Raw genomic sequence first — 14,231 nt, 5'->3', positions numbered from 1 at the left:
ACATGAAGTAATAATAATACTAAAAGCTGGAAAAGAATTAGGTAGGTCCTAGGTACTAGTCATCACATTCCTCATCAATCTAGGGCGTTGATCAGACAATTAAACAAAAGCGTTGGACGCGTCAAATTTCTATTGATAGTCATATATAAGACCAACTGAACCTTAATCAGGTTAAGCCACGCCTCACATTTTTAGAAATTTCACGCGCCCAACGCTTTTATTTAATTGTCTGATCGACGTCCTAGATTGATGAGGAGTGTGATGACTAGTACCTACCTAATTATTTTCTAGCTTTTAGTATTATTATTACTTCATGTAATTATTGTTTTCAATAAAACCGTTTAACTTAAACATTTTTTTAAATTATTTTATTTGCACTTTTCGTTTATGATATCTCGAAAACCAGCTGATAGAGCAATTCTGAGGCCTGATTTGGATTCAGCGCATCATAAGCTTTCGAAAATATATAGTCTGGTTTCTGGGTCTGAATGGTGGTTAAGTTTTGTCGGCCTGTGTTATTTTTAAATTGTCCAGATATATTTTTAAATAATAGTTTAAATGTCTGTATAGACGTAAGTTACGTTATCTTACTATTTTTATATGTAGATGTGAGCGTGGCCAAACATTTGTCTTTAAAGCTCTTTAAAAATTTTCATAAGTTAGGTCGTGTCAAACTATTTCATATTGTTCATATTCTTGACATTATAAATAATTATGTTGAATTTAAACAGGTCCTTATAAAAACAAAATATTTCTACTCATCAATTGAGATACAAGAATTGTTTAAAAGCACAAGTAGAAACACGCTATCATTGGATTAAGATTGTTAGAGCCCTCTGGTATAGCTTATTTTGTTGCTTTTTCGTCACTTAATACCATGTGTTCCAATACGCATCCAAAAATTTTTAGTTTTTTATATAACTTGCAAAACGTGCATTTTGCTAATGCTGTTTATGCTGGCTTAAAGGCGCTCTTATGTTATTTATAGCTCTAGAGACGTAAACTTATTCTTTGCAGCTGCTGCCTATTTACTTTAAGATTACTTCCCACTCTCATGGGAGTCATTGCTGGTTCATCTATAGTGCATGTGTAGCATATAAGTTTCTCGTAGTGGACTTAGTTGGTTTTTCTTTAACTGTAAATAGCATAAATTGTTATATCTTATGGAAGCAAACTTAAATCTTGCATTATTGTAGTTACTGAAGCTTTTTCGGCAGATCAAATAAAGCAAAACAAAGTTTTTTTTTCCTCCCGCGCATCCAAGGGTGATTTGAATGATAGTTTATCATTCTGGATGATGATATGGCTTTGGCATACATACCAATTAGTTTTTAGCGTTTGGTTCGATGTTATAATCTCGATATATAGTAGTTGTTGTTTTTTTCTTTGTCGACTGTAAATTTTATATTCGTATGCTGGTTATTTCAAAGACTGATCGAAGAGTAAAGATGTTGCAGGGACGAAAAATAGTGTGAAGCAAGCTTCACAAAACTCTGGTAGGTCACATTCACCACTTACCGCAGCAGACTTTGTTAAACTACCACTGTCTATATTTGTTATTTAACAATTATTTGTACACTTTTTATTCAGCTAATGTGTTCAGAATTTACATTTTTACACTCTAAAACTACAATACGTGTATTTTGTGTGCTTAAATTATGTTAAAACTTGTGTTAAGATTTGTGGTGTGGTGGAAGTGACCTACCAGAATTTTGTGAAGCTCTGCTGCTTTCCATGATGGAATAAGAGAAGATGGCGCATTGCGCATGTAAACATTAGTTCAGCTGTTTCTTATGGGCAATTTTTACGTCATTTTCCTCCAGCTCTTGTTTTTTCTCTCTTTCTTTCATTCGCTGAAGCAGTCAATTGTGACGTAGTTGCCCAGAACGAAGCAATTTTGAACCCGTGAATGCACAATCTTCTGTGTGATTTGTGGTTGCTTTCCACTGAAGTTCGCGCATGCAACATCTTTACTCTTCGATGAGCCTTTGGTTATTTAGTGTCTCAAGTATTTCTTCCCCGTCTTTAGTATTAATTATATCGAATATATCATGTACATACATATTTGTTTATGTATTGATATATATGTATGTATGTCCTTTAATTTGAGCTCGGTAATGCTGTCGTCAATTATTTTGTCTAAAAACTACTACAGTGGACTCCCCATAGGCATATCATATACCTGTTGCTTATGGCTAAAAGAAAATTCGAGACAGGTTTGAAATCGTTTCTTCGTTAATGTTGTGTGCATTCCTAGACTTCCCCACTGTTTAACAATCGTGTTAATCGCTAAATGAATAGGTATAAGTGAACGTCGAACTATATAAGAATTTCATGTTGTTGTTGTAGCGATAAGACACTCGCCAAATGCCTTGTGGAGTGTTTTCGATGTTTATGGTACTTTTCCGGATGCAGATCGGGTACGTTCCGGTACCAAGCCCGACCATCTCGGGAAAGATTTGTTATGACCACATGCGACTTTCTAGGTCATACCGCTCTCCCACCCCCTAGATCCATGAGGATTTCGGGGTCGCCAGAGCCTCAGCTGTTAATGAAACATGATTCGCCACGAATAGGTGAGGTTGACGTTGGCAACCGGAAAGGGTTGCGCTACACAACCCCTTGAATGTATTTGGTATTTTAGTCGCCTCTTACGACAGCCATACCTACTGCGGATATATTCTAACCCCATCTTCTGTAATTGTGATATCCTTTAAGTTGTGCTTAAGCTGTAAAGCATTTTTTATATTGAGACTGTCCGAAATTATATGTTTCAATGTTTTCCCTATATATTTTGATAATTTGAGACATGGCATTCTTACTAATAATCAGATAAATCAAAAGTATAAGTTGCGTTGGTTCCGTCCTCATTGTATAATAGTTATCGTTTGTCTATCGGGCAATAATTGCTCCATTTTGTAGTTGTAATCTACCTGGTACATCACGAGCGTTTGTTTGTTTGTTTCCTTTATCCGCGTTCGTTATAATAGCTTTATATTAGTGTGCTTCTTAGAGCTGCCCAACCTCCATACACTTATAGCACTTTTGTTTTTATTTTGCCCAAAAGAATAGGCACAGATACAAATTCCCACTTTGAATATAAAAAAAAAAATTCATAGCACTCCCATATGCCCTCACATATAAATTATTATTAATATGAGATTGCCCGAATTTCATATAGAAGTGCAAAGAAAAAGCACCTCCATATGAAGCCAAGACACTTCGGTATGATATTCAAAATGACACTAACAAATTGGCACCAAACAATTTTTCAAAAATATTGTAGCACTGAGAAAAACTTTAATTAAAAAAATCCTATCGAATAATCGATGGCGCGATATCGGTTAATAAATCGACCCAGTCTAATGTACATATAATTTTGTATATGTATTATGATTTGCACTTCAATATACAAATTTTTCATCAGCCCTGTTCTTTATGTAGTATCTAGGTTCATCAAAAATTTTCAATATAAATTTTTCTTTCGGGTTACTGTGTATCTTACTTTTAAATGTATAAATTTTTGTTGCCATAGTGTATTTTTTTTCTTTCATCTCCTATTGCTTAAACTCCTTGCTCTGGGTCTGCGGTCAAGTGAATAGGAAAAATTATTCGCATATACTCATACATTTTTTCCAACAGGCCGTTAACCTTAAAATGCAGTTCCATACAGTTTTTGCTTAAAAGTGAAACATTTTTGTTTTTTTTGTTTAATTTTTTTGCATCGTTTGTCTTTTACACACGCGGTAATGTTATTTGGTCCTCAATTTTGTGACATTTTTCACACATAAATATTGTAACGTATTACTGCAATTCCTCTTATTTCAAATTCTTTGCTAACGTTCGTATCGCTAAACTGTTGAATAAATAACTCCACTTTTCAATAATGCAAAATGGCCTTTATTAAAGTACTTCACAATAACTACTATTGCTCGCCAGGTGGCTTCTTAAATCAAACTGATTGTCGCGCCTCTACTGTTGCTGCCTTTTATAATGTTTGGTTTCCTCATTGACATTTCTAGGCGGTTCTGTTCTAGAATCTACTAGTTGGTTATCTGCTATAAGTTTCTCAGCTATAACTACAGATGCACAATTTTTATAGCCTCTCTCACATGCGCGTGTATTTGTGAGCGACACTTCCACAATTATAATTGCATATCTCAGATAAGATATCTGCATGTGTTTGCGCGTTGCTTCTCCGCTGCGTGTATGTACATATGTGTAGACATAATGATTGAATTATTGATGTGCATACAGTCACTGCTTAGCATCGGCTTAGAGATGACAGTACCCCTTATTGTTGATAATATTCGTCACAATATTTTCTGTGAAAATTTAATTAATTATTGCATTCAAATATAATTGAAAGCATTAAAAACAAATATTTGTGTTTAATCTATAGTTTAGTTTTACAGCTACAAAAAATTAGTCTTCCCATTTTATCATTTATTAATCTAATTTTAATTAAAGTGGAAGTTGTATATAAATACTTTACGGAGGTATGTATTTCAAGAAGAGATTGCTTTCGGAACTCGGGTTTATTTTGAGCCGTTATGGGTTAATTTCGAGGATCTTTTCGAGCGTACTTAGAGACAATTTGGCGGCCATTTTGGAACTATTTCGATCATTTCAATTCTTATGACTATCTCGAGCTATTTTAGCATTCTTTTCGGGAACTATATATTCTGTATTATATAGGGACTATTTTTGAATCTGGTCGAGACTGCTTTTTCATTTCGAGACTACTTAGGGAAAATTTATAAATAACTTTTTTATTATCTTTTCGGAACTATCTCAGGACCATTTCGGGACCGTTTTTAGATAATTTTGAGACCGATTCCGACATGATGAGACTGTTTCTGATTTGTTTTTGAGACGAGTTCGTGACTATTGCGGGATACTTTCTGGATTTTTGAAGGGTTTTATTCGCGACTATTTTCAATATTATCAACAGCCGAGGGACGGCTCAATTTAGAAAATTTGTTTCCAAGTATTTTTATGTTACTTTGTGCACACTACCTACATCAGTTCGCGAACTCTCGCGTAAACATGTGAGAAATTTTGGAGAAGTTTCTTCTAATATTTTACATACAAATTGTTACGGTGCAATAATGACACAGGCCGACAGCATCTCAGACCCAGAAACCGGACTCTATATTTTCGAAGGACTTTGATGCGATGAATCGAAATCTGGCCTCAAAATTGATCTATCATCTCTGGTTTTCGAGATATCCTAACCTAAAAGTGAAAAAAATACCGTTTTTGTCCATATCTGAGGCTATGTAGCCTTGCAATGTTTTCTTTCACCAAAATAATAGGCTGACATCTTTAATTACAAGTCTTCTTCTTTCAAATGGCGTTGAGATTGCTCAAATATCTTTTTTTTCGCTAAGATATCGCATTTTGAAATTTTCATGTTTAGGTAGGGGTGGTTTCTAGGGGTTAGGGGATACGGGAGTTGATGGGTTAACAGTTCAGTTGGTTAGTCCACTTGTGGTGTGAGATATCTAAATAAATAAGACTTATTTTAAGAAAATATGCGAGTAAACGCTGCCCCCAAGGTTAAGTGGGTTTGCCTGCTTGCGGTATGATATGGGTGGTTTCTAGGGGTTAGGGCTGTGTGTGACTTGGTACCCGAGGGTTAGTGTAGGGGTGTGGTGAGTTAGCACACTTATGGTGTGAGACAAATTTTAAGAAAAATAAGACTCAATTCAAGAAAATTAGTAATCGCCTATATGATGTCTATGTTATCTCAATCGATTTTCAGGTGTAGGAAAATTTAGAAACATGAAAATTTCATATCTAAGCGAAAAAAATGATATATATTTGAGCAAACTTAACGCCATTTGAAAGAAGAAGAATTGTACTTAAAGATGTCAGCCTATTATTATGGTGAAAGAAAATATCTGCAAGGCTGAATAACCTCAAATATGGGCAAAAACGGTGTTTTGGATTCAGCGCATCATAAGCCTCCGGAAATATCAAGTCTGGTTTCGGGGTCTGAATGTTGGTTAAATTTTGTCGGCCTGTGTTATCCATCATTATTCCAGTAAATGTGTACTTACGAGCAATTTTTAACAAAATATTTTGTAAAAAGCAGAAAATATTGCAATAGCTTTTCCCAACAGAAAATTTGTTTCGCAGGGAAAATAATATCCCGGTGTGTGGCAGGTTTTACAATTTTGTTTTTCAGTGTAACTAATTTATCATTCGTTATTAAATAACATTTTAAACTATTGGTTAATTTCAGCACAAGTGACAGAAGATCAAAAATGATATCGGCTCCAACAAATTTTAATCATATATCACATATGGGGCCAGGTGACGGAATTCAAAACCAACGGCTTTTGGATCTGCCCACCACTATAGAAACAGCGGATCAAATAAGCAATCAGTCTTTCATTATACGTCAATCTTCTCTTACACCACATGCTGGAGCACGCCAAATGATAAATTCACAAAATGGTAATTGAAATTTATAGTTTTGAATATTATTTCAATGTTCATCAAATTACAGGAAATCCTCAAAAAACTATTATGATTGAGCAGCAATCCGAACAGCTTCAGGCACAAGCGCGTTCACCCAGCCCAGTCTCTAATTTAAGTTCTCCAAAGGATTCGGCAGATATTCAATCTTATTTGCCGTTTTAAGCATTTGCAATGTATTATTTTTTATACTTATTTATTTATTTTTTAATATTTTATTAGTATTAGCCTTTTATTATTTTTTAATAAATATATTCATACACACATTTGTTTAATAACACACAACTGAGGATATGTTGTTGTTGTTGTAGCGATAAGGTTGATCCCCGAAGGCTTTGGGGAGTGCTATCGATGTGATGGTCCTTTGCCGGATACAGATCCGGTACGCTCCGGTACCATAGCACCACTAAGGCGCTAGCCCGACCATCTCGGGAACGATTTATGTGGCCACATTAAACCTTCAGGCCATTTCCTCCCTCCCCACCACCGAGTTCCATGACGAGCTTGGGGTCGCCAGAGCCTCGTCTGTTAGTGAAACAGGATTCGCCGCGGATAGGTGAGGTTGACAATTGGGTTTTGAGAAGCTATATTTTGCGCTGGCAACCTGAAGGGCTGCGCTACACAGCCCCTTGAATCTGGTATTATAGTCGCCTCTTACGACAAGCATACCTACCGCGGGTATATTCTGATCCCCTAACCCGCTGGGGGGAGGATATGTTGTCCCACGGCTTGGCTATTTTTTCGTATTGTTAAACTTTATGTATTGGTCTGGATGGAGAAATCGAGTCCCAATCTATATTTGCTTAGCAGTCGGTTAAATCATGTGGTCGACGCTTAGGCCCGGTTTTTCAGTACAAGTTCAACTCAGTTTGTCAGTTAAACTACGCTTAAACTTATTCTGCAGTTTTTCAGTCCACTTTAAATGAAGTTTAAGCTGAGATTAAGTGGCGCATTTGGCAGGGTTGAACTCTAGTTAACCTATCAGTTATTTCCGTTCGTTCGAAATGGCATCGAATATACCCAACTAGCAATTGGGCTTCAGTACCATTACAGCTCATGTTGATAACTAGGCATACTTCTAAAATCTCAAGAGTTGTTTCGAAACAGTGGCTCGACTCGAGAATCATAGCGTACTCAGCTAAAGTGGGAATTTTTTATAAAGCAAAATATGTTATTTCTTAAGTTGAAAAAATTTTATTTACAACTTGAGGTTCTCTAACTGGACCCAAATGTAAGATTCCATACTACAGTATTTTCACGAAAATAAAATGAAATATATATAATTTTTATAGAATAATTTAAAAAATAAATAAATATGAGGCGCGAAAACCTTCCAAGAGATTTTAGGCCAAGCTTCTCTTCCAATTTGCGTCGTGCTAATTTTAATTTTTCCTACAAATTGGCGGGACGGGACCTACTTGTTTTATGCCAACTCCGAACGGCTTTGCCCTGGCGTGAACCCAGTATCTTCGATGTGGTAGGCCTATATAATTTATTTTTGATTAATTACGCTGCATTACTGCTATCAACCAGGTGTTTATTACGCACAATAAAAGGCTGTTGGTTTTGGTGGTACCACCTTGGAGATTTTTTCAACTCCACCTCAACTCGATATCCAAAGTAGGATATCAACTGGAGAAATGTGCTGAATATTCATTTGAAAATTTTACATTTCTCAAAATCTCGTAATTAGAATAATAATTGGAAAATATTAATGACGTTGGAGATCAACTCGAAAACTTATAATTTTACAAAATTTCTCAAAGGTTTAAGAATAATTAAATAATGATGTTGGATATCACTTCCGGAACTAGATATATAATTCACCGGAGTATTGTTTTCCATGTTTGTTGGGTAAACAAAATCCAGCTGTTGCCGTATCTACAAATTATCTAGATAATAAAAAACCAATGTTGCCGCACAAAAAAGCGTACCCCAAACGCGGCCTTAAACTGTGACTGAAAAATTGCTCAGTCGTTTAACTGGAGTTTGAAACCGGGCCTTATAGAGATATTTCATGCGCAAAAAGAATGGACATAAATCGTAAAAAAATCTATTAGGGCACACTCACCACAGTAAAATTTGTTCAATTCCACCATCTGTAATAATTATTTGAACATTTTTTATGCAACTAATATGTTAAACCTATCAATTATATTTTCAAAACTGAAATTAGTTTTTTTCTCTGCTACATTATGATTAAAATTGTCTTCTTTTGGATGTGTGAAAATGTCCTACTTGTATTTTTGTAAGTGTATGCTGGCGTTAAACACATCTACATAAATGTATGAAAAATTGCTTATGTCACTGGGCTTTTACACGAATTAGGCTGCTTTTGAACTTATGCTGGCTGGCAACGGCACAAAAAATTCTGCTGGTAACCATAGCAACGGATATTTGTCGCTTGCCCGGTCACCACACAAGCAGAAAGAATCAAGCGCCATTTGTTTTAAAAATTCTTAGCGTGCAGACGTGAACATGTCATCGGATGACGATTTTTTATTGCTTGTAAATTTTGCGAATTTTCATAAAAATTTTTGAACTTTTTTCTAAGAATTTTTTCGAGTATGCAGTTTTGTAGCTTACTCAATTTTAATATAATAAGATGCTAATCTTAAGCCACTAAGAAAATTACCTGATTTTTGGCAATTTTTTTTCCATCCGACCTTTGCATTCGTAGGTTTCAATAAACCGCAACGTAAAATCTTTTTCTTCCGCGAACTTGCTCATTTCACGTTCTCACAAAACTAACACACTAATGCATGTCAATCACGTTGGTCACGATCAAATAGACCAGTTGTCAAGCGAAAAAATTTAAAAATTTTGATATTCATCAACGCGAAGCCGACAACAAGTACGTGTGAGCACGCCTACCGCCGATCGCGCCGATTGCTATGGTAACCACCGGTTGCTATGCATTAGTCGGTTTTTATTACCTCTCGCATTCCCATCCTTGCCATCAGAATGGTGACTCACTGTGAATGTAATGTTTGGTCGTCACAAGAAGGCAGCCCGTGGCAATTTCGAGAATGGTGTTGTGGCGGACTGGTACTTCAGCAAATGTGTTGTCTTTATTGGCAAAGTGTGATTCAACCGATCAGCATAACTTTATATTTTTCTGAGGCTCTGCCGACAAATTAATGTGGTCTTTATGGCTTAAACTTAAGTAATAAGGAAGCATAGTCTTCAATATATTCGCGGTTGATAACAATAAAAACATCGATCGACATATTAGATATGGATAGGGACAGATGGAGTTCTTGTTGTGGTTGTTGTAGCAATAAGGGCACTCACGAAGGCCTTGGGGAGTGTTATCGAGTTGATGGGTCTTTGCCGGATGCAGATCCGGTACGTTCCGGTACCAAGCCCGACCATCTCGTGAACGATTGGTTATGACCACATGCGACCTTCTAGGCCATCCCACCCCCTAGATCCATGAGGAGTTCGGTGTCGCCAGAGCCTCGGCTGTTAATGAAACAGTACTCGCCACGGATATGTGAGGTTGATAATTGGGTTTGGAGACGATATGTATTGCGCTGGCAACCTGAAAGGGCTGCGCTACATTAACCCCTTGAATCCGGTATTTTAGTCGCCTCTTACGACAAGCATACCTACCGCGGTTATATTCGAACCCCATAACCCGCTGGAGGTAGATGGTGTTCTTCGTGTAAGGTAGCTCACCGCTCGGCCATTATTGCTCCTGCAGAAGTTTGCTCCGGTCCTGGAACCTTCCGTCATCTGATGCATTTTCTGTAGAATTTTTTTGAAGCACCTCGCACTTACGGCGTTCAGTCACCCATTTCGTTCTTCTAACTAGGCGTTCCCCTCTTTGCATAACGATCACTCGCTCATCCCGTTCCTTCCTGCCTCCGTATGAGCATCTTCTCGTTTGATTCAAATTTTGGACATTGTAGGTTGTGGCTACTGGTATACGGGTCCTATCCCTGCCGTGATCGAGACAAAATCTCTTCTGAACGATCAGCCTCAATCCGTTGAAAGATGTTACCCTGTGAAGGTTATGTGGTATTTAGCCCTACAGCCAAAAAGCATGTTTTAAAAGTTAGTTTTAATGCCTTTTCTGGTTTATCATAAAATTATTCCTTATCCACGCTGGCGGCATCATCTGTTGTCAAATAAGAGTGGATAAACAATGTTGAAGAACCTCGCTTTGATGCGGATCGAGAGGGGATGCTCGTCCACGGATGTTAAACGACGACAGTAAGTACCTCGCTTTGCTATTCGCCGGCTCGATAGTCTTCATACCTTGTACCACACATCAATATTTTCAGAATGCAAATCCGAGAATATCAATCAACTACATGACCTTAAAACGTATTCCATGGCCATCATCAGAAAGGAAAGCTCTCATCCGATGCTTGTTATAGTTTTTCATTGATTTTAACGGTTGTGTCTCAAGCACGGCCCACATTTTGATAAATAGTTACACGTTTAAATAGCGATCCGCTTAGTACAAGACGATTGGCACGTGCTTCCAGTCGAACATAATGGTGAGCGGACGCAGCAAACCTAAATAAAACAGATCCCCCACTGAAGGAAAATAGTATTTATCTGCTATATGCACGAAGGCGGCGGTAATGTGGTGGTAGCTTGCTCCGCCTACCACACGGAAGATCCTGGATTCAATACCCGGGCAAGCAATATCAAAGCTTTAGAAAAAAGTGTTTTCAATTAGATAAAGGCCTTTCTAAGCGAGGTCGCCCCTCGGTAGTGATTTGGCAAGCACTCCGAGTGTATTTCTGCCATGAAAAGCTTCTAAGTGAAAACTCATCTGCCTTGCAGATGCCGTTCGGAGGCGTGGAGGAACATGTAGATCCCCTCGCCCCCCCCCCCCCCCCATTTGTAGGAAAAATTAAAAAAAAAAAGAGCACGACGCCATTTGGAAGAGAAGCTCGGCCTTCAATGTCTTCGGAGATTATCGCGCCTTGCATTTATATTTTATTTATTTACTAGCTTTACCAGGCGCACGTTGTAACGCCCGAAATCGAATGGATGTTGCTTTATTTTTTCTGTTTTGTTTGTTGATAATTTAATTTATTGTTCTGTAAATTGAATTGAATTTTGTACGCATATTTGGTGAAATTTTCTGTTAAAACATTTTATTCTTGTATCCATGATACAAAAAATGGAGGTAGTTCCATTTAGTGTGACGTTAGCCACTTGACTTTTGCGGGGACCATGGTTCAACATAATTGAACCATGGCGGGGACACTGACAATTTCACCAAAAACAAGCTACCAGATTGAAAAATGTTACGAATTTTTCTAATTTTTATGGATTTCATATTAACGAATATGACTAAATTACTTTCATAGTTATTTTAAATAAAAAATAAAAAACAATGAGCCCCATGCCTTGGAAGTATTTTAATACGAAATATCAGCCTAGAAAAGAAGGTTTTTAATAAGTTCCTGAAAATAAGCTCCTGAAAATTGTTTTGGTGGAAGAAACATGGATCGAAGTATGCAAATCAAGGGAATATAGCCCGTAGGTTTGCTCAGAACATACATGTTTGCCAATTGCTTGCTCAAAGGAGGTCTTTATAAACCGACACCGCAATTTCTAGATAAATTGGTCACAGGTCCACATTTTATATTTTTTTATTTATTGTATAATTCAAGCGTTGCGCTTTAGGAGGGAATTGTTAAACCATTTTTTAGGGAGAACATTACCCTGTAGCTATCCAGGTTAGCCACTAGTTATGAGAGTGTTTTTGCCCGTTGTACCAGGGGTCATCTTGGGGCAGCCCCGACTATACACATTCTGTGTCGTTTTAGCATTGACATAGATGTGCAGACTTTGGAGGTACACTTTTTCTCACCATGCCTTGAGAAATATTCACTGGGGGCATGATAATTGGGCTATGCTAGAACAATAGGAATTTTTCGTGTATTTTTTTCTGCCTAGGGGTCAAGCTGGTATAAAGATATGAGTCATTAACCAATGTATGAGTCACTATCCACTATTTTTCAATAAAATTGCATGTTTTAATGTATTGTCAATCGATATGTATGCACATAAATCGTGCTAAAGCATATTATTATTGTCTCAGATGACCATTGCGTTTTCATCCTAAAGGAAATTCCCATCCGGAAAAGCCACAATTTCGCCTTAAACAGTAACGGTATGGCAACACTTCTGGCAAAACAACAAACATTATGAAACTTCAAAAATCCCCAAACACGTCAAAAAATTTTGAGTGGAACTACCTCCTTTTTGTATCATGCTTGTGTCTTATTGTATCTTATTTTATATTAGCCGTGTTTTTTAACACGCGTATATCCGTTTACGCTTAAACTTTTTATGGACTGCTAAGCGACAAACTTTAAATACACCTCTGAAATTGCTGCGCATAAATTTTGTCCTACTAAATTTCAATACGCATTATACTCAGATGTAACTGAAATATGTGTCTTTGTTCCACCCTCTACACTAATTCTATGTATTCTATGTGTGTCCACAATTCATCGCAACTGATTCAGCTATCTGTTATACCCTATGGCCATCAGAGCGTTGTGTCTCCGATTTTAGGTACACCCTGTTGCTGTAGCTAGTAGTTTAACCACAGCCGCTAGATAGGTCTCCTAAGCATTATCTAAGCGAGGATAGGCGTTTTTTTCACGCGCAAACGAAACGTATACGCGTGTAAAAAAAAAACACGGCTATTATTGTATTGCTTTTACCGCTGATGATTGTTGCTTTGATTTTTGTAACTGTGTCGATCGATTTATATTTCGTCACTTCACCGGGAAATTGATTTTGAAAGCGATCATTGATTTTGTCAACATGATCATTTTTGGGAGCTAAGATAGTTCTTTCGCATAGCCAAAAAACAAAACATTTAAATTTAAAATTCTTAATTCTGAAATATGAAAAACTTTCGTCTTGATCGAAGGAACCTCGAGCCAAAATTTGGTGATGATCGAAGTATAGCAAACACGTTTTCATAGGGAACACACACACAGAATTTGATTTTTATAGAAGATGTAGATAGACTGAAGCTAAACAATTTTTTTAACAGCGGCAGATTACTAAACGTCCAAAAGGCATAACAGCTAAACTCAACAATGCAGCCAAACTTTAGGTGATTAAATAACTTAAGTTTGTACGGCAGCCATAGTTTTTCCCCATTCCACATTTTACTGGAGGTTTTAGGACTTAACGTCACATAGCTCCTTACCAATTTTAATTATCCTACCATTACGACATCCAGATATATGCAGTATAATATATTCCATTTGTATGGGAGGTGCCACGCCCCCTTTTTCCCAATTCCATATTTTCTTGGTGGTGTTAAGGATTGACCTCAAATAACTCCTTACTGAATTTCAATGTTCTGGCATGTATACCTTCAAAGTTATGCAGTACCAAAGATTCCATTTGAATGGGAGCTTCCACGCCCCCTTTTTCCCAATTCCGCATTTTCTTGGTGGTGTTAGGGATTGACCTCATATAACTCCTTACGGAATTCCAATGTTCTGGCATGTATACCTTCAAAGTTATGCAGTACCAAAGATTCCATTTGAATGGGAGGTTCCACGCCCCCTTTTTCCCAATTCCGCCTTTTCTTGGTGGTGTTAGGGATTGACCTCATATAACTCCTTACTGAATTTCAATTTTCTGGTATGTATACCTTCAAAGTTATGCATTACTAAAGATTCCATGTGTGTGGGAGGTGCCACGCCCCCTTTCTCCAAATTCCGCATTTTCTTGGTGGCGTTAGGGAT

At 37.2% G+C, this 14,231-nt stretch overlaps 1 protein-coding gene across 4 annotated transcripts in view; it reads left to right on the top strand.

Moving 5' to 3' along the window:
- Positions 1–6,776, top strand: part of gek (serine/threonine-protein kinase gek) — a 104,272-nt gene extending 97,496 nt beyond the window's left edge. For all 4 annotated transcript variants that reach the window (XM_067770793.1, XM_067770790.1, XM_067770791.1 and 1 more), the window contains 2 exons: positions 6,251–6,465; positions 6,518–6,776. In XM_067770793.1, the coding sequence (XP_067626894.1) occupies positions 6,251–6,465; positions 6,518–6,651 (349 nt within the window). In that variant the 3' untranslated portion in view covers positions 6,652–6,776. The remainder of the gene's footprint in view (positions 1–6,250; positions 6,466–6,517) is intronic.
- Positions 6,777–14,231: the final 7,455 nt, after the last annotated feature.

This window comes from Eurosta solidaginis, chromosome 3 (genome assembly GCF_040869045.1).
Source record: "Eurosta solidaginis isolate ZX-2024a chromosome 3, ASM4086904v1, whole genome shotgun sequence".
In the NCBI taxonomy this organism is placed as follows: domain Eukaryota; kingdom Metazoa; phylum Arthropoda; class Insecta; order Diptera; family Tephritidae; genus Eurosta; species Eurosta solidaginis.
Note: the sequence above shows the minus strand (reverse complement) of the source record. Positions and strands in the feature narration are given on the sequence as shown.